Source organism: Telopea speciosissima, chromosome 1 (assembly GCF_018873765.1).
Source record: "Telopea speciosissima isolate NSW1024214 ecotype Mountain lineage chromosome 1, Tspe_v1, whole genome shotgun sequence".
In the NCBI taxonomy this organism is placed as follows: Eukaryota; Viridiplantae; Streptophyta; class Magnoliopsida; order Proteales; family Proteaceae; genus Telopea; species Telopea speciosissima.
Genome location: NC_057916.1, coordinates 78,395,887 through 78,416,436, shown reverse-complemented (window position 1 = coordinate 78,416,436; position 20,550 = coordinate 78,395,887). Strand labels below are relative to the sequence as shown.

The 20,550-nt window shown below is 39.7% G+C and overlaps 1 protein-coding gene across 1 annotated transcript in view; it reads right to left on the bottom strand.

Moving 5' to 3' along the window:
- Positions 1-18,846, bottom strand: part of LOC122645571 (phosphatidylinositol glycan anchor biosynthesis class U protein-like) — a 45,625-nt gene extending 26,779 nt beyond the window's left edge. Inside the window, exons 1-6 of the mRNA XM_043838879.1 lie at positions 18,630-18,846; positions 18,448-18,495; positions 18,300-18,360; positions 18,145-18,177; positions 9,063-9,175; positions 8,263-8,397 (exon numbers count right to left, since the gene is read on the bottom strand). Of these exons, the coding sequence (XP_043694814.1) occupies positions 8,263-8,397; positions 9,063-9,175; positions 18,145-18,177; positions 18,300-18,360; positions 18,448-18,495; positions 18,630-18,765 (526 nt within the window). The 5' untranslated portion in view covers positions 18,766-18,846. The remainder of the gene's footprint in view (positions 1-8,262; positions 8,398-9,062; positions 9,176-18,144; positions 18,178-18,299; positions 18,361-18,447; positions 18,496-18,629) is intronic.
- Positions 18,847-20,550: the final 1,704 nt, after the last annotated feature.

Sequence of the window (20,550 nt, the reverse complement as noted above, 5' to 3'; positions counted from 1 at the left end):
TATTTCATGAGATTTTGGCGGAACCTTGAACCTTGATTATTTTTAATCTTCCGAGTCGGGAAACAACCTCTCCACGAAGCAGGGGTAAGGTTGCGTACATTATGACCCTCCCTACACCTTGCAGTGGCGGGAGCCTCGTGCACTTGGTTTCGACCAGTTTTGACTGGGTTTGACATGTTTCGACCATATTTCGCTAGTTTCGACTTGAATACCTATATAAGTGTCACTTATCCCCATCGAAACTTGAGGAGACCTGGCTGGAAACCAGGACAGACACTTACTTATGCCAGAAACCAGGCCATACACTTATGTATGCCTAATTTCATTTAAGTAAATTGGTATTTCATTTACCTGAGATATTATTCATAATATCGGCGGTAGGTGAAATTATCAACTTTCTAATGCTGGGGTTTTTCTCAAATCTAAAAATTTCATAAATCTTAATATGGTAAAACATTGCCAAAAAACAAAAGTGCGGTAAACTATTCATTTGTTTTGATGTCTAAAAAAATATTTCCATTCAGAGAGATTTTAAACAGCATTCACGCACACCAAATTAAATTTAACCGGAACATAATTCCTTCAATATAAATCATATTTAAGCAATCTTGGCTCATGAAAGCCCGGTTCTATAGAAGTTTTATTTCCAGTTTGACCATGAGGGAGGGAACTGTGGTTACTAAGGCAGGGAATATCAAGAAGGAAGTGGTGGATTACTTTATGTGATCTTTCAGGCCAGAGTAACTTCTAATTAGGAAGCAGTTCCCAGATTATTTGCTTGATAAATTCCTCCCTAATGAGCAACAGGAAATGCTTGAAGCTCGCTTCCCCCCTCCCCCAAAGACGACGAGATATTTTCTGCCATCAAGTCCAACAAGGCCCAAAAGGCTCCTGGTCCGGATGGGTTTAGCATGAGGTTCTTCCTTTCAGCTTGGACATGGTGAAGGAGGCACAGGTACTCGACGTGAGCTTCTTTTCCAACCAGTAACAAATTAAGGAGGTGAACCAGACTTTTTTGTGCTTAATCCTTCAAGTTGAGGGGGCGGGCTCTATCTTAGATTTCAGACCTATAGCTCTTTGCAATCTTCTATACAAGTTTATTGCCAAGTTACTAGCCAACAGGATCAAGAGGCTGGTGGATGGGTAGGTCAATGATAATCAGTTCGCCTTTATTGCAGGAAGAAGCATTACTGACAATATCCTTTTGTGCCATGAGTTAATGAGGGGGTTCTATTGGAAATCCCATCCGTCGGTTGCTCTCCTCAAGTTGGACATTCATAAAGCTTATGACTCTCAAAGGTGGGAATTCATCAAGGATGTCATGACTTTGATGTGTTTTTCCCCATTTTTTGTTAGTTGGGTGATTCATTCCATTTCCTCTGCTCACATCTTTATTCTTGTAAACGGTAGTTTGGCAGGTTACTTTGGCAGTAGGGTTGGCATCAGACAGGGAGCCCATTGTCCCCCTTTATTTTCACCTTGGTTATGGAGCTGCTTTTCAGACTTCTAGTAGTATTCAATTAAGGGTGGAACAACGGCAGATTGACTTATTCCCTAAGTGCAAAGCGCTCCAGTTATATCACTATTTTGTGGCTTTCACTAAGGCTAAACCTTCCTCTTTGGCAGCTATGTTGGAGATTTTGAATTCCTTCACCTCTATGTCGGGCCTTCGAAGCAATAGCAATAAATCTGTTTGGTTCTTGGCGGGTATCTCGGAGGACACCAAGGACAGTTTACGGGGTATCTCAGGTATCTCTATGGGTCAGCTCCCGGTAAAATATCCCTCCCTATGATCTCCTCTAATCTGTTTATGCATCACTGCTCCCCCATCTTGAATAAGCTGTGAAAATGCCTTCAACTGTGGAAAGCTACATTATTGTCCTATGTGGGTCGCATAGAGTTAGTTTGTGCAGTTATGCAAAGCTCTTATGTCTATTGGACTGGAGCATTTGGTGTTCCCAAGCTTGTCATTCAAAAGATGGAATCATTGATGAGTGTCTTCCTCTAGAAAGGCACAGATAACAAAAAATTGCTACATTAGTTGCGATTTCCTGTGCACTCCAAAAAAAGAAAGGGGTCTTGGCTTACGAAGAATCAAGGATGTTAATGTGGCGGGTATTCTCAAACTGGTGCGGAAGCTGGTCAAAAAGAAGGAAAAAAAAGCATTTTGGTGGACTGGATATACTCCCGCTTCCTTCTTGCTCTTCAGATTCCTCACGGGCTTGAATGAAATTTTTGAAATTCAGGCATTTAGTGATGGATGTGATCAGGTCCAAGATTGATGATGGTTCGAACTCTCTCCTATGGTTGGACAATTGGCACCCTCAAAGAGTTTTGATTAATGTTTATGGGGACAGAATCGGGTATGACTCAGGGTTGGCCAAGGTCTCGGAGATTCTTCCTCAGGAGGTTTGGTGATCGGGCCCAACAAACTCCCCGAGTCTGATTGAGGTGTGGGAAGCCCTACCAGAGATAGTGCGAAGACCAAGAGGGAGTAAAGATCTGGTGGTTTGGATTGCGACAGCATCTGGCATGTTTTCTTCCAGCTCTGCTTGGAATCTGGTTAGACCTCAGGTGCCCAAAGTCCCTTGGTATGAGGTTGTCTGCTTTCATGATCACATCCCCCGTTACAACTTCATTGCTTGGAGGACCTTCTCGCAATCTCTGTTAACACAATCCTTTCTTTGGGATAAGGGGATTACTACCAATTCCAATTGCAGCTTGTGTTGGAACGCTCCAGAGGACATGCATCATTTGTTCTTTGCATGCCCATTTTCCACTGTTATTGGGAAGGTCATCTCCGAATGTCCTTACTTGATTCGAAGAGGATCCTCCCTTTGTGGAGGAATGGAGATGGATTAAGAGGAACTTCTATGGAAAATCTTGTTCTGACATAGTAGGCAAGCTTGCATTTTGTGCAGCCATCTATCACATTTGGATGGAAAGAAATCTCACAAGATGGAATAGGAAATCCAGAACATCTCAGCAAATCTGGGAGGCTATCTCTGATGCAATATCACTTGGCTGGTTGGACCAGCATGATAGGTTCTGGAGACCCAAACCCAAACAGAACCGGTCCAAGGATTTTTGGTCCAACAAGGGTTGGAATTAGTTAGTAATTAGTTATTCATTTTATGTCTTTTAATTGTTTGGGTCAGCTATGTAAGATCTTATTTCAGTTTTAGAAAGCTACTAGGATTTAGTTTCCTTATTCATTTGAGTTTCCAAGTTAGAGTTCGTTTCCTTTCTTGTTGGGTTTTTTATTTAAATAGATGTAACTGTGCTATGAGAACTCAGATTCGATTAATGAGATTTTATTAGTGAAGCTCTGTTTGGGTTTGGGTCTCCAGATCCTATCATGCTGGTTCTACCAGCCAAGTGATATTGCATCAATCTCCTTTGAAGTTAAGGGCATGCTTGATCTCCATGTTGGGTCCTGCTTGGACTCCCCTAGAAATAAGCATATTGTTAAGTCTTGGGACCTTCCTATCATGCTGCATGTTATGACTAGGAATACCTCTTGAGGAGGGTTGTTTGTTTATTCCGTCTTCCTCTTTTGAGGCTCCCCTAATCTGGAGGCCTTCACTGTATTCTTTTGGGCCCTTTGAATAGGAATCATGGGAAAGAGAAGGAAAGAGAACGCCCCCCGGTCGTGCAGCGCACGCCGCCCCTGCGACCAGACACAGGGGCACGCAAAATGACCACTGCACTCCTGGTCATTTTCATCTTTCCAGGGGGTGCAGCAGTCATTACGTGCACCCCTGTGTCTGGGCGCAGGGGTGGCATGCGCTGCATGACCGAGTGGCGTTCTTTCTCCCATAAATCATTATCCGTTCAAAAAAGAAAGCAAAGAGGGGAAAGAGAAAAGGGCTACATTAAATTGAAGAAAGCTCCCCCAAATAAAGAGAATCCATTGTAACCCTCCCCTCTAGCCAATACATCTGGTGTGGAGTTAGCCGATCTCTTCTCCTCGATAAAGAGAATTCTCCTTAAGCTAGAAGAGATCTAGCTTTCTAGATGATAAATATATTTCCAAGCACCTCCATAGGGGAGCTTCATCCAGCCAATTGTCAAAGCCGAGTCCCTTCAAGAATGGAATTCCTCCACCTCCTAGAGATGGCAATCTCCAAACCTTAATAAGCACCTTCAACTCTGTTGAAACGGATCTGCTCTTCCAATTGGACCTGAAAAGGCCAATAGGATCTCCTCGTCTCTACTTCTAAAAACCCGCCAATCCCAGCCAGACCTGGGTCTACTTCAAGTTTTTAATACTCAGCAGAGGCAGCACCCATTAGTGCTGAATCTGATAAGAAGCCAAACAGATGAAGCCACCACTGATCACTGTCTCAAGAAGTCATCTATACAGGGGCCGCCTGAATATGTCAACAGTGGTGGCACATCTTGCCGTCATAGATCATGGAATGATTGATCAGTTGTAGTTCTATGAATGAAATGAGAAACAACACATACAGAGAATGTATACAGTTGATCAATGGATGTTGTGATAGATCTGTGGGACAAGCTGCAGAACCACAACTAACCTTAGCAGAATTAATAGGGGTTGGCTACTTGGTTACAAAAATCCTTTCCTCTATTCCATTCTATCTAAAGCCAGATGAGTGGCATGCATATGAAGAAAAGATAAATTAAGAAAGCAAATTTGGGTTCCCGGCCCCCCCAGCCATACATGTTGGTGCCGATTCGGGTTCCATGGGCACCATCTAGTAGCGGTTGCTCTTGATCGAGTTCCTTACATTTCGGAGATATATACCCCAAGTTAGGGTGCCTCCAGTACGCTGACGATTCGGTTTATAGGGCTGCTGTGGACGACTTTGAGCGTTACTTCCAGCATAATATGTCATGGCCAGCAATTCAATCAGAGCAGAGCTTGATTCGACAACAACAACATGGTAATGTAGTCCTAGATAGGTAGGAGACCTACTAGGAGCCAGATAATAGGATCAATAGCAAAAAGGGGTTGCTGGTTCGAATGGACAGCAGTAGGTTTTAGGTTAATTCTAGGGTTTAGGATGGGAATTTGGGAATGGGTCTTATATGGCTATAATGGGCAGGTCTAGGGGGTCAATATGGTATAAAAATAATATGATTTGGGAAGGTTTTAAAATTCTGCAATTCTGGACAGAATTGAGTTGCAGATTTTAGGTTTAATGGAGTCGGGGAATGGAGGGGTTGTAGTGGAGACTAAGGGCTGTGTTTAAGGTCGAGTGTAGGGAGAGGTGTGGAGAATATAGGCTGGAAGTATGGTTCGAAATTGATGGCCAGATCTGTAGTTATGAGGGAGTCCTAGTTGAGGTAGGAGTTGCAGGTTTAATGGAAATTAGGGTTTGATGGATGGAGGGGGGTGTGGATTAGGTTAGAGGATGAAGAGGGGAAGGATATATGCAGGAAATTAAAATTACTTACTGGTTTGATCTCCTTCAAAGGTGGCAACAGCAGCTTGAAGAAGCTCGATTGAATAAGAAGAAGGACCTCCCGATCTACAAGATACAAGGAGTCAATCGGAGTCCACCAATCCCTTCACCTTGATATTACCCACAAGGTAGCCTTGATATTACTCACAAGGTTCACTCAACAGAACAGAGCAGCTGCTATGGTAGCAAACAAAAGCTTTTTCATTAATTAACTTCGTGTACAATGCTAGCCTCCCTTACAAACTTATATAGAAGACTCAAAAATAGACTTAGACACTAAAAAGGAATGGCCTAACCTTATCCCTAACCTATTAGCTAACTGAAACTGACTAGAAAACTGAAATAGACTCAAAATAGAGTCCTAATGACTTAAAAACAACTTAAACTACTTAAACAAAGAAGATTCCCTACTAGCCAATAGGATCACTTCACTTAAATTAGACCAATTGAACCAATTGGATGCAACCAATTTAAACTGGTTCAATTAAAAAACATAAAAATAAACTAAGTATAGGGCTAATCCCGTATGCAACCTATGTACCCCTAGTTTAGGCTCATTAAAGTGGCCTACTACATAGATAACCCTTGGGAGCAAAGGCCCAACATATGTATGTCCCAATCCTAGACTTATTCCTAATAAAATAAGCCCATTTGGGTGATGAATTTGCATCACATGGTCATTTTGATGATCTGGCCCGACACTCATTTCAGTACTAGCTACTCTCAAATGGTACGACTTGTTACACACTTACACTTGTATTTGTTTAATCTCTGTCCCTTTCCAAGTTTCTAACAATTATTAACAAACCGTCAAACCATCACCATATTATGAATATGATGCCTAATACTTAACTATGATTATGCTTTGATGTTTTTTAATTTCTAATGCTTAATTAAGTTGTTTTATACCTCTACTTTAATTATATATGTTCTAAATATTGTGTGGAATAGCCTAGGGTAGAGCTCGCTCACCTATACCGTAAACTACCAACTTAGAGTCCGAAGTCAAAGTACCATTTTGGGTTTGAATTTGTAAAAACTATGTCTCCATTATGTTTAGAAGGCCTAAAATAGGGTGGATGTCAAGTCTCAGGACCTATCTTGGCCATATGGCCACCGAAACCCACCACCGAGTCCTTACGGGAAAAAATACAAAAACTTGCCGAGATCTCGGCTCGGTTTCGTGGCTAGGCAAAACCGAGTCCTAAAACCTTGGTGTGAATGATAGACATACCTAAGAAACTAATGGTGCCTAGAATTTATTTGGAATAAATTTTGACTAAGAAATGCATTTCTCATGTTTAAAGTAATGCTAAACCTTGAATGCCAAGTCCATTAAATTTACTCAACAAAGTAATGTAGTCCTAGATAGGTAGGAGACCTACTAGGGGCCAGATAATAGGATCAATAGCAAAAGGGGTTGCTGGTTCGAATGGACAGCATTAGGTTTTAGGTTAATTCTAGGGTTTAGGATGGGAATTTGGGAATGGATCTTATATAGGTTTAATATGCAGGTCTAGGGGGTCATTATGGGATAAAAATAATTGGATTTGGTTAAGTTTGAAAATCTGCAGAATTAGGGTTAGGGTTTCGGGTTTTAGGTTTAAGGATCTAGGCTGAAAACTAGGGTTTAGATGGTCAAATGGGACTCAAATTGGGATCAAGTGTAGGAGGGAGAGGGAGGGATGTTTGCTGGAAGTTTGGCACAGATCTGATGGTTGGAAGGTGAATGCTTGGGGATCAAGCTAAAATTCGAAGGAATAGTAGCAGGTTTAATGAAGGGGATGGAAGGCTGGCTGTAGTGATCTGATTGGGTCGATGGGAAAGGATGGATTAGGTTAGAGGATGAAGAGGGGAAGGATATATGCAGGAAACTAAAATTACTTACTGGTTTGATCTCCTTCAAAGGCAGCAGCAGCAGCTTGAAGAAGCTCGATTGAAGAAGAAGAAGAACCTCCCGGTACTGGACAGACGCAAGGAGTCGTGAGAATCCACTCACCCTAGTACCTTGAGATCCACAAGGCAACACTCACACAAAGGAGCAATACTCAACAGAGCAGGGCAGAAGCAATGGCAGCAAACAAAAGCTTTTCATTAATCAAAATTCGTATTCAATACTGGCCCCCCTTACAAACTTATATAGAAGACTCAAAAATAGACTTGGACACTAAAAAGGAAAGGCCTAACCCTATCCCTAACCTATTAGGTAACTTAAACTGACTAGGAAACTTGAATACTAAAGGAAATAGACTCAAAACATGGCTGGACTTATAGAGTCCTAATCCAGCCCAACTTACATCACATGACCACTTAACCAAGTCACATGATCACTTACATTGAACCAATTGGATGCAACCAATTTGAGCCGATTCAATTAAAAAACATAAAAATAAACTAAGTATTGGGCTAATCCCGTATACAACCTATATACCCCTAGTTTAGGCTCATTAAAGTGGCCTATTACATAGAAAACCCTTGGGATCAAAGGCCCAACATATATATATCCCAACCATAGACTTGTTCCTAATAAAAGAAGCCAAATTTGGTGATAAATCTACATCACAAAGGGTGGAGAAAGAAAGGTTGAGCATCAACAAAGACAATAAGTTTTACAAAGTGTAGCACAACTGGGAAAAAAACATCAAATATTCTATTTTAAAGAAAAAACAATAGTTAAAAGCATGACGCAGAAAAATAAAGAACATATTAGAAAACAGATAAATTGACCTTTTAGCAACAAACGGAAGCAATTCATGTAATATGATTTATAACCACCGCAAAATCATTATGGTATCATAGACATACTTGGAAAAGTTTAGTAGCTTCTTACGTGAACATGCTCCATAAAGGGTCAAGACAATCATCAGGTTTTCAATGGGAGATGTGGAATATCCCACACAAGTAACTACTGTTAAAGGATTCCATAAGTATATAAGAGCAGCAATATCTCCAGCAGAAAGTATCTCTGAAAATAACACGGATGGTGCAAATCATCATCAGCTAATAAACGGACAAATTAGCCTGAAACCCAAAATTCAATGATGAAAACTAGAACATTAGATAAAGACAACTTATCCAGTGCATTAACCATTAAAAATGAAATAAATCATTCCATACGAAAAAAAGAGCTTATCAAAAGAGGAACTAGACCCCAAAAAAAAATATATTGCGTAGGCTTGCAGTGACTGTAATACACAAGGATCTAGGTAGAAAGTGTGAGAGACTAAGCTTTGAGGGCAATTGCTATTTATAGCAGAAACTACATGAAAGGTGTCAATGGTAGAAGAAAAAAGAAATGCTAAGTAACCAAACAATGCAAAAAGGTTAAGAGAAAGAAGGGAAACAGTAAAATATACATGTAGATAGCAAGAAAAAGAAGCAACAGTAAACATAGAGGTCATATATATATTTGGCTTCCTTTTGACATATCTTCCAGGCGGGCTACCTAGATTTCTTTGCTAGGAGACGTTTAGAACTACGGCCAACTGCTGATTCCTACCAGCCATCATGAAGGGGATCCCTGGACTGGAAACATATCCAATTCCCCAGTTTCTCCCCTTGAACTACTGGTCATCAAAGTCCTACTTTTTCTTTTAAGTTAAAATGCACTCTAAATAATTTGAAACTAACCAGATGTGGCAACTTTTAGTGCTTTCAAACTCTGTCTATATGCCAACTGAAGATTCTGACCAGTTGCACGGATAAGCATTGCAGTAACAAAATCTGCTATCACAAACAGCAAACTGTATACAATGTGTTGACATTAACAGTTCATCTAAAGAAAGGTTAATAAATGTCAATTAAATAGAGAACATAGAAAACTTTGATGAGGAAATGAATATACTAATTTGCAGTCAAATAAGAGATTTCGAATTGAATCTCTCGCTTCTCTTTTTCCTGACCGATGGAAAATAAATAGCACTGAGAGATTTAATTAGTCAAATTCCTTGAGATCAGGGTAAAAAAAACAACAGAAAAGGTCAAAATAAATAAGACTTAATTAGCAGATTTTCCAGAGGCCAGGATAAGGGTGTCAATCGGTGCGGTTCTGGTTATTCAAGTTTGGTTGCGGTGCGGTTTACATTTTGATAAGGTAAAATCAAAACCGAACTGGATAGGAATCAGCCAAAATCAAAATCATTTTGCATACGGTCCGGTTTTACTGGTCTCTATTCGGTTTTTGTTATCCGATTCACAACCGGTTTACATGTGGTTTCTATGGTGTCGGTTTTGGGAAACAATAAAGAAGAAAACCTCGGTTTTCAAAGCCGTGTTTCTCCATTCTCTCCCGGTCTACCTCACTCAACATATTTCCCATGCCTATGTGACTTAAAAAAAAACAATCCCATCTTCAGTCTTCACCTGTCATTCTTTTCCTTTCCTATCCTTTGTTTTTCATTTTGACATGATAAACAAACTATTCCTTCTATGAGCAAGTAGGATTTTGTTAATCCATTTTAACATCATCCATCATTTTCACTTTGTGTTGAACTTTAGCCTCCCACCACCACCCCCCCCCCCCCAAAAAAAAATAACACTTTGTAAGTCGAACAAATATAATATATAGTTAACCCAAGACATTTTACTTATTCTATGTTTCAAATATGATGCAATAATTGTTGTTTATTAAATTAATTATTATATTATTAATTAATCCAATTGATGCATGAGTTAATATTTGAGTAAGAGATACTGGTTTCTGTTCGGTTTTTCCAGTTCCTATTCGGTTTCGAACTGCAGTTTTGTGGTGCAAATAAAAACCGAACCGGGAAGAGAACCTATAAAATCAAAACCAGATCATTTTCTGCAGTGCGGTTCGGTTTCGATCGTAAATGGTTGGTTCCGGTTCCAGTTCCATTTTGACACCCTTTGGCCAGGATAAAAAATAACGTAACAGAAAAGATTAAAATTAATAAATATTTCTGTCCCTACCCCTTAATCAATAAGACGGTGTCGCAATTGGCATTATCCCTTTACACCTCTCATAAGAGGTGAATTGGAAGTATGGAATGACATCAGTCCCCAATAAACATGTCAACTCTACTCACTGCTGAGTGTCGCATAGAATAACCATTAGGCTGTGGTTGGAAGTAAAGGGAAGGGAAATGAAATTGAACAAAAAGAAAAAGGAAAATTTTCTAATCATTACCAATAAAGATTGTGCAACTAACTCAAAAAACTCGCTAAATATAGTAATTAAATTTTACTTCAATTTTCAACCAAATTCCTTGGAGTTGAATAGGAAAGTGTAATAGGGAGAAGGAACTATGTAAATTTAAAATTACGTATTTAGTAAGATTTTAGTTAAACAATCATGATTATGAAAAGGTTAAATTGCCACTTCATGGTCCAATGTAGATAAGCTTATCTTAATGGCCCACCTAATTCTGTCACATGGCAAAATGATGTGGCCATTCCAACTGTTGGACAGACAGTGCTAAGGCTAAATGCTTGAATGATCAATGTGATCACCAAGCCCTTATATTTATAATAAAGAGAGAATGGACAGAATTACAATTAAGCCCCTCATAGCCGACTCTACTAAATAAGTCGGTTATAGGGGGAAAACCCCCAAAATACCCTTTCGGGTTACAACACTCAACACTCCCCCTCAAGTTGGTGCATAGATGTCTCACATACCCAACTTGACCAAATTAGGATGAAACAATTTTCCACTCAATCCTTTAGTGAAGACATCAACAAACTGATCACCTGACTTCACAAAAAGCATACAAATTTGTCCACTTTCTAACTTCTCCTTGATGAAATGTCTATCAATCTCCACGTGTTTGGTACAATCATGCTCCACTGGATTATGGGCAATGCTAATTGCTACCTTGTTATCATAGTACAACATCATTGGGCAACGAACAGGAACACCAAGATCTTGAAGTAAACTTTGAAGCCATAGTAACTCACAGATTCCCTGAGCCATAGCACGGAACTCTGCTTCATAGTTCGAGAACTCGGCGAGTTTCTCGGTTTTTTGAGAAACCGAGACAAGATGGGATACGATACAAAATAATACAAGATCTCGGCAAGTTTCTCGATTTTTTGATAAACCAAGACGAGATGGGATACGATACAAAATAATACATGATCTCGGCGAGATCTCGGGTTGACCCATGGAAATGACCCATCTACTATGTATTTACTTACCTCACTCGACAAAACTCGACATATCTCGGCGAGATCTCGGATCTCGGGTCGAGATCTCAGGTTGACCCATGGAAATGACCCATCTACTATGTATTTACTTACCTAGCTCGACAGAACTCTTATATGCTTGCTGTGGAGCACTATATACAACATTATAGCAACACTACGTCATAGGAAGACTATATGACACTAGCGGGGACTGAATACTTGATTCAAAGTCATTTTATGTGATGATAGTTGTAACACAGTTAAACAGTTTGATGTATCACTTTAACATTTCTAATTCTTATTTAAGTTGTTTAGCTATTAATTGAATGTTTTGCTTGCTTTCTATTACTAAATTATGTGTAGAGTAGGGTATTTTAGTACGTCATCACCAACCAACCTATGGTCCGAATTGAAACTCATATTTGGACTTTGTTTTTGCAAAATCTGATAGTGTCATTGTGTTTAAATGGCCTAAAATAGGCTGAATACCAAGTTTCAAACCCAAACTAGGTCTAAAACCCACCGAGGTGAGGCTTCGAGTCGAAAAAAAAATATGCACCAACTCGGCGAGATCTCGACTCGACTCGATTTTTCCAAAGGCCAAGTTGGTACCGAGACCCGAGTTTTAGTACCTTGCTCTGCTTCAGCACTAGATCTTGCCACAATATTCTGCTTCTTGCTACGCCAAGTGACAATGTTACCTTCGACAAATATACAATAGCCTGAAGTAGATTTTCGATCTAGAGAACCACCCCAGTCAACATCAGTGTAGGCCTCAATACGAAGATGATCATGCAGAGACAAAAGAATCCCTTTTCCTGAAGCTGACTTCAAGTAATGGAGAATACGAAGAACAACAGCCATATGAGTGGAGTAGGGATCATGCATGAACTGACTGACCAAACTCACTGCAAATGCAATGTCTGGTCAAGTATGGGAGAGGTAGATTAAATTTCCTACCAATCGGTGATAACGTCCCTTATCAACAAGATCACCATCTTTTTCTTTCAGACGAGTAGTAGCTTCCAAAGAAGTATCACAAGGATGACACTCTAACAAACCAGTCTCGGATAAAAGGTCTAGGATATTCTTCCTTTGGGAAAGAAAAATGCCTTTGGAAGAACGGGCAACTTCAATCCCAAAAAAGCCCCTTAGCTTTCCTAGATCTTTTATTTCAAATTCTCGTCCTAAGAAAACTTTTAGGTGAGAGATCTCACCAACATCATTGTCGGTCACAACTATTTCATCACATAGACTATAAGAAGAGTAATTTTATCTCCACAACGCTATATGAACAAGGTGTGATCAGCATTACTCTGTTTGTACCCTACAGAAATCTAGCTTTATGAAACCTGCCAAACCAAGCCCGAGGGGACCGCTTCAGCCCAGATAATGCCCGCTTCAGTCTACAGACCTTCCCATGAGTTTTGTCACATGAAAAACCTGAAGGAATCTCCATATAAACTTCCTCTTCAAGCTCTCCATGAAGAAAGGCATTTTTTACGTCCAACTATTGGAAATCCCAACCCAAATTGACAGCAGATGACAATAAAACCAGAAAAGTGTTCAACTTTGCAACTGGAGCAAAAGTCTCCTAGTAGTCGATTCTATAGGTTTGAGTAAACCCTTTGGCCACAAGTCTTGCCTAATATCTATCTACTGACCCATCCATCTTCTGCTAGACTACAAACACCCATTTACAGCCGACTAGTCTCTTTCCTGAAGGAAGAACCACTAAATCCCACATCTCATTTTTGGATACGGCTTTCATCTCTTACATCATGGTTGCTTTTTCTACTTTGGATTTACAAATGCCTCCTGCCACTTCTGTGGAATAGAAACGAAGGAAAGAGAAGACACAAAGGCACAATAGGAAGAAGACAAGGAATCATAGGAAACAACATAGGAGATGGGATGTTGGGTACAGAACCTAATGCCTTAACGAACAGCAATAGGCAATTCAAGAGAAGGATCCTTGCCAGATGGAATAGCAGACTCTGGATCAAAGGTTGGCAATTGAAGAAGAGGTATAGTAGTGGTGGTAATCTCAACTTGCTCCTTGTGCTTAGGGGTCTGGGTATAGACTTTATCAATAGGAATATAACTCACAGGCCTTCGAACTAATTGTTCCCCTTGAACAGGAATCGGACTAGAGGCTAGGTCAGGAGCAGATGGCTCCCCCTGAATAGGAACTGATAGTATAGCAGACACATCTTCAATACCCATAAAATCATGCTCCCCTTGAAGAGGTGGCAGGGAATAATAGGCTAGAGATTCATGGAAGACAATGTCCATAATGACCAAAGTAAGCAGGGTAGGAGGATGATAACACTTGTATCTTTTTTTAGTAGCTGAATAACCTAAAAAGATACACCGAACACCACGAAGATCAAGCTTGCCATGAGGGTGATGGTTACGAGCTTAGCAAACGCAACCAAAGATCTTCGGGGGAACAACAAAAGAAGAGAAGCCATGGAGAATGTCTATAGGTGCACGACCACCAAGAACACGTGTAGGCATGCGGTTTATCAAATAGGCAGTGGTAAGTACAGCATCACTCCAATATTGAGAAGGAGCCTACCGTGCAAACATAATGGCCCTAGCAACTTCCAAGAGATGACGATTTTTTCTTTCAGCTACTCCATTTTGGGCAAGAGTGTCGACACACCTAGTTTGATGAAGTATCCCATTATCAGCCAAATATGTTTGGAACTGACCCTCCATGTATTCTCTGCCATTGTCACTACGCAGAATTTTTAGAGTTGCATTGAATTGGGTCTGAACCATATAATGGAAGAGCTGAAAACAGCGAAAAACTTCACTCTTGTGCTGCATCATGTATACCCTGGTAGTATGAGTATAACAGTCAATAAAAGTAATCAACCATCGATGACCAAAAATGGATGTGCGATAAGCAGGACCCCACACATCAATATGAACTAAAGCAAAAGGGGAAACACTTCTTTTATTCAAAGGGAAATAACTAGAACAAGTTTGTTTGGCTAAAACACAAGCCTCACATAAAAATTCATCTGTTTTACAATCTTTTACTAATTGAGGAAATAAAAAAACTAAAGTCCGAAGAGGAGGATGGTTGCGCCGACAGTGCCATAGATAGAGATCAGGAGACGAAGCTGAGTGTAACTGATGAGCTGGAGATGAAGCTGGTAGGAGAGGAGCTTGACCTGTGTCAAGTAAGTAGAGACCACCATGTACCTTACCGCCCCCAATCATCATCCCAGTGAGAAGGAGAAAAGGTTATTTTGCAATTTAAATCTTTGGTAAGACTACAAATTGAAAGAAGATTAGTAGAGAGAGAGGGAACATGCAAGACAGAGGATAATGTAAGGCTAGGAGAGCAACAAATAGAACCCTCTCTAGATATTGAAGAAAGGGAACCATTAGCCATGTGAACAGTGTCTTTCCTGGAAGAGGGAGAAAATTGCTGAAAAAATGGGACGAACCAGTCATGTGGTCAGTAGCACCGGAGTCTATAATCAAGGGACTTTAGACAACCGATGCATAGTAACTCCCGACTAGAATACCTGAAGCAAAGTGAGAACCAAAAGGGGCAACAGGTGAAGCTGGAGAGGACTTTAACATGCGAAGGAAAAGCTTGAAGTTCATCCGGAGTGAGACCAATGTCTATATAAGGGGTTGCAGCGGTTTCAGTGTGATTACCCTTGGACTTAGACTTCCCACGACCACGTTTCACCTCAAAATCAGCAGGTTTACCATGAAGTTTCTAGCAGTTGGCTTTAGTCTGATATAGCTTATGGCAGTGCTCACGTTTAATGACCTCCTTAGAGATATCTCCAGTGCGAGAAGACCCATCAGATATGGGAGTCGAACCTGAACTAGTTTCCAAGGCAGATCGGTCAATAGTAGGAGGATGAAGCATGGCAGCCCGTCTATTTTCTTCAGTATGAACTAGAGCATAAGACTGCTCCAATGTAGGAAAAAGTGATCTGCTTAGGATTTGAACACGAAATTGATCTTATTCAACATTCAAACCAGTCAGGAAGTCATAAACTCGAATCTTGTCAACATGCTTGTGATAGGCAACAATATCTGTTGCATTGGTGGGCTGGTGTAGTGATCTAGATGTTGCCATAAGCTACGAAGGGCATAGTATTGGGAGATGGAAAGTTCTTTTTGGGTGGTTTCATGAACCTTCTTGCGAAGTTCATATACACACTTGAGCATCGTTTCCAACCTGACCATAAATCTCCTTCGCAGCAATCCATTTCTAAGCAGCAGTGTCTAATAGCAAATAACAACTAGCAAGATCTAGTTGCATAGAGTTATTAAGTAAGAAGGACATGACTTGGGAGTCATTTGAAATCCATCGATCCTGAAGAGGACCAGCTGTAGAGAGCTTCTCATCAGTAGCAGTGATGTGTCTAGTAAAACTGCAACCAGCAATAGTTAAGTAGACCTGGACCACATCAGGTAATTAATGCCATCAAGTTTGATTGAGGCAGCAAAGGGAAGATACTCATTCCGCGGCTGCCCATCAAGCCCAGAAGTAGCAGTAGAAGTGTCAGACATTAGGGCACAAAAAAACACCATATTGACTCAAATATGGAGAAAATCAATATCTTCAAAATCAGCTGTTGGAAACAGCTCAAACTTGGATCGAGTTCTTCTGTTGGCGAGGTGAAAAACTCCTCCAAAATTAGTTGTTGCTGATAAGGGATGGGTGAGATCGATCTGTTAGGGATTTAGGAGAAAACCCGAAAAATAGAGAACATGTAGATCATCCCCAAAAACTTGGCAGAAAGGGCCACAGGTAGGATCGAAATCCTCTTTTAGGGTGATGAAGACCTCCTCCAAAAACCAGCTTGATCAGAAAAGGGGAAAGCTGAAATCGATGAAGTCAGGTAAGTCCTGAAATCGATAATTGTTCTTCAATCTTGCCAGCAATGATGGATCTTCAAAAATCAGCTGTTGGAAAGAGGAGCAGTACTTGATCTTCAATATTTGATGTAGACTCAATCTCCAAAAAATAAGAATAAAAAATCGCATAAGGGAGAAAGCACGCCAATCGGTTTTTTTTTTTTTGGGTGAATAAAAATGCATTACCAAAAAGGGGGGAGGGAAGAATACCCAAGGAGAAGAGAGAGGGGGGGGGGGGAAGCTATACAAAGACCCAAGCCCTAACAAGCACTCCAATCAATTCTTGCAGGGTTTGATGGTTTTATCTCATCGAAGTGGGAGATAGGGCCGCAACTAGATTCATAAGAATCACCTCATTAGTGCTTCCCTGTTATGGTTTATAAGGACAAAGGAGGAAGAAGAGAAAGTGAGATGAGAGGTTTGCGATAGAGGGAAGGAGAAGCTGAAAACCTCGATCAGATTTAATGGCTTTGATACCATGTTAACAGCAGGGCTAAGGCTGAATGCTTGAATGGTCATTGTGATCACCAAGCCCTTATATTTATAATAAAGAGAGAATGGACAGAATTACAATTAGGCCCCCTCATAGCCGACTCTACTAAATAAGTCCTCTATAGGGGGGGAAACCCCAAAATACCCTTTCGGATTACATCATTCAACAGTCTGGATATGCCAGTTGTCAAATTTTAGACTTAAATTCAAACCAATTACTCTCTATTTATTGGCAGGTATCTCCATGTATGTTCATGCATGCATTTGATACTCTAACCATTACTGTGCACTCTTCCATAATCCTGGATTTTCAAATCTCTATTTTTCCACTTGGAAGACTCTATTTGGGTTAAAATTTGACATGCAAGCAAAGGACCTAGGGGTCTACTTGTCCACAAAATTTAGGCCCCATCCGACATGACATGTGGCAATTTTTTGGGTTGACCAGATAAGCTTATCTAGTCAGGCCAACCAGATATACATTGCCCATGTAAAAATTTCCATTTCTTTCTCTTTTTTAAAATAATTTCACTTCCCCTAATTTCCCTTAATTTGTGACCAGAGGGCGCATTAGAGAAAAGTTACTCCTATGAAAGTGCTTTCTTCAAATCCTTGTTTCCAGTATTTGAACAAACAAATAGCTAAAAGTGATGAAGAGGAAATTCTGGTGTGTTTGGGTGTTTATGAGAGTTTTTCATTTCCTTCTTTTTTTCCACAGAATATCCATATAGCCAATTATTTATTCTGAACCAAAAGAGATTGAGACACTCCAACTTCTCTCTCTCAGCACATTAGGAATGCAACACCAATAGAACTTCTCTCTTTCCTTCTAGTTTATATCTCTTGGATGGGGTGGGGGTGGGGGTTTGGAAAGATCCTGAGGAGGACTTCCACTAACATCTCATAAAAACAGACAAACTATAGGGGTAAAGCCTCTCAGGACCAAACTACCAAAGTGGACATGTTGTTGAAGAGCATACACTAATCATTTTTTGATTGATTAGGCCTATTCAAACGAAATATGTACAAACCGTAAACCTGCTGGCAGGTTGGATCCACTTAAAAGGTTAAAAGCAAGTAAAAACAACCAAAACAATATGCATTTTCCCCTCAATGGTATATATCAAATAGAATTTACAGACCAAAAACATCAACAGCTAAATTAGTTTGTCACCTGCAAATAAGATGACTAGGTTGCCCTTTAATCCTGCATCACCCAGAAAAAAGAAGAGTTATATTGATCATACTCTATAACAAAATTGTCCATACTCCATAACATACAGAACATACATTGCTTAAAGCTGTAAGCATATAAAGCTATTTGGGCACCTCTTAACAGTTAAAGGCCCAAGAGTGGACAGCAGCAGCGGAGAACCATGGTACATTGATCCTGCAGAAGACAGCCCAATCACTCCGTTTGATCCGAGAAAACAAAGAAAGAGAGGTGCAATTGTTCACTAAAGCGAAGGAAGCAAACCTGCGTACGGAGACATTGATGACTGCTTTAACCAGTAACCTTCGGCCACTGCAGAACAGTGAAACAATACTTCCTGAATTATAATTCGACCATGGGACTAGGGATTGAAACTCAGCAACAACCTAAACCAGAATTGAAATGTTACAGAAAAATGGAAAAGGAATGTGAGGAAGAGAGATTACAACGACGGAGACTAGTGAGAGGTGTGGCGACTTCAGGGCGAGAACCCAAATTGAGGTTTTTGGGGAAATATATCAGAAGGAGCCGGAAGAGGAGTGATGCAGTTACCCACACCCAGAACAACTTCTTCTGCGCCATTTGGAGCAACTCCTAGAACGACAGAAGGAGCCTGTTGAAAACGACCATGAATCTCAAATCCAAAACTAAGAAGGAGAAGAAATTTGAACAAAGAAAGAAGATTGGAAATCGACGCTTGCCGTTCAGGTTGCGGTGAAAGGCAACTGTTACGCTGTTACGGTAAATCGTGTGCCCTGCAAGGAAGGAACCCTTTAATTGATTTTTTAAAATAATGCAATTTTATTGAAATATTGCCTCTCTACTGCATATACAAGTCTCACATTATTGATATTTTCATATAAACCGAAAAAAAAATTTGAAAAATTGGAGACATTAAGTCATTAACATAATTTTAAAAAATAAAAAAAAGAACTAATAAAAGGCTTCACAAAGAGAGTAGGTTCATCCACCATCTTACAGCCATTATTACTCTCCTATTGTAAGAAATCGATATTTCTCTCATGTAAAAAGATATTCATTCCACATCATATGGACCCTTTAGATTCTCCCTTGATCGTGGCAGAAGGAAAATTCGATCCTTGATAAAAATTTAAAAAAAATATGATAAAACAATGGAATCATTTTCGTTTAAGACCCCAACCCGCTTTCCACAATTCCACTTTCAGCTGCTCTGCTCACCGTTCACCTCTTCCACTTTTAAACTTGACAACCTTGGAACTATAATAGATGGAACAATAATGGTTACAGTATCATAAACATACGTGGAGATGCATGCGAATGCATGAGAGGACAATTGATTATTATGTTACAGTTTGACATATGACTAATCCAAACCATTTGTTATTTTTTCAACAATCGGAAGATTATGTAAATTAGTTTTTCCCAACATATATTTGACGTTTGAAAAATTCTAGATGTCACTATGTCTAGTGAAGTATAATAATGTTTCACTATTTGGTAGTATATGGGTAAGTCCTTGTTAGTAAAGACCATACAAACATCTAATTGGTATAATTTCAACTTAAAATAACTGAAGGAAGTAGCTAAAATTACAAAATATGTATTTTGTTTTTATATTGATTGCATTTTTATAGTTTTATTATAACTTTGAATTAGAGGTTGAGCCATTTTTCTTACTTATTTGAGCTGAAATTTGACCATTGAGATGATATGAGGTCCTCTATCACATTGACTAATTCATGTACAACCTAATGGTAAATAGTGAAGTGTTACACTTCACTAGGCATAATGAAGCCTCGAAGGACCCAATTAATTAATGGAACTGTCTAAATGACACCTCTAAAGGTGTATTTAGAACTTGACATTTTCTTTTTAATTGCCCCTTGTCTTATTTGCAAAAATTCTTTATGTCAGGGGTAAATTAGGATTTTCATATAAATTTATTCTTCAAAGAAATTGATCATTCCAAATTGTTGTCTTTGTTGGAACTCCTTTGAGAATGTGGATCATCTCTTTTCTTCATACCCCTTCTCCTTGTCTGCCTATGATGATAAATGTTAGTTAGTATGGTATTCTCAGTAAATGTTAGTATGTTCCTAGAGTTATCCTCATTTTGACAGAGAGTGGAAGTGGATTTTGAAATCTTTCAATGGCAAAACTTCCTATGATACTCTTGGTAAGTTGACATTTTTGTGCAGTAATCCATCATATTTAGTGGAAAATAAATAAAACAAGATGGATTTCATCCCCGTGTTCTATTGCTCAGATTTGGGACACTATTACATTTAGACTCCAAATAAACATAGGTGTGTGGTGTGTCCAGATACTACTAGAAACAGTTATCTTGCCTTATCTTGAGATATTCCTCTTATTTATCCTCACCCC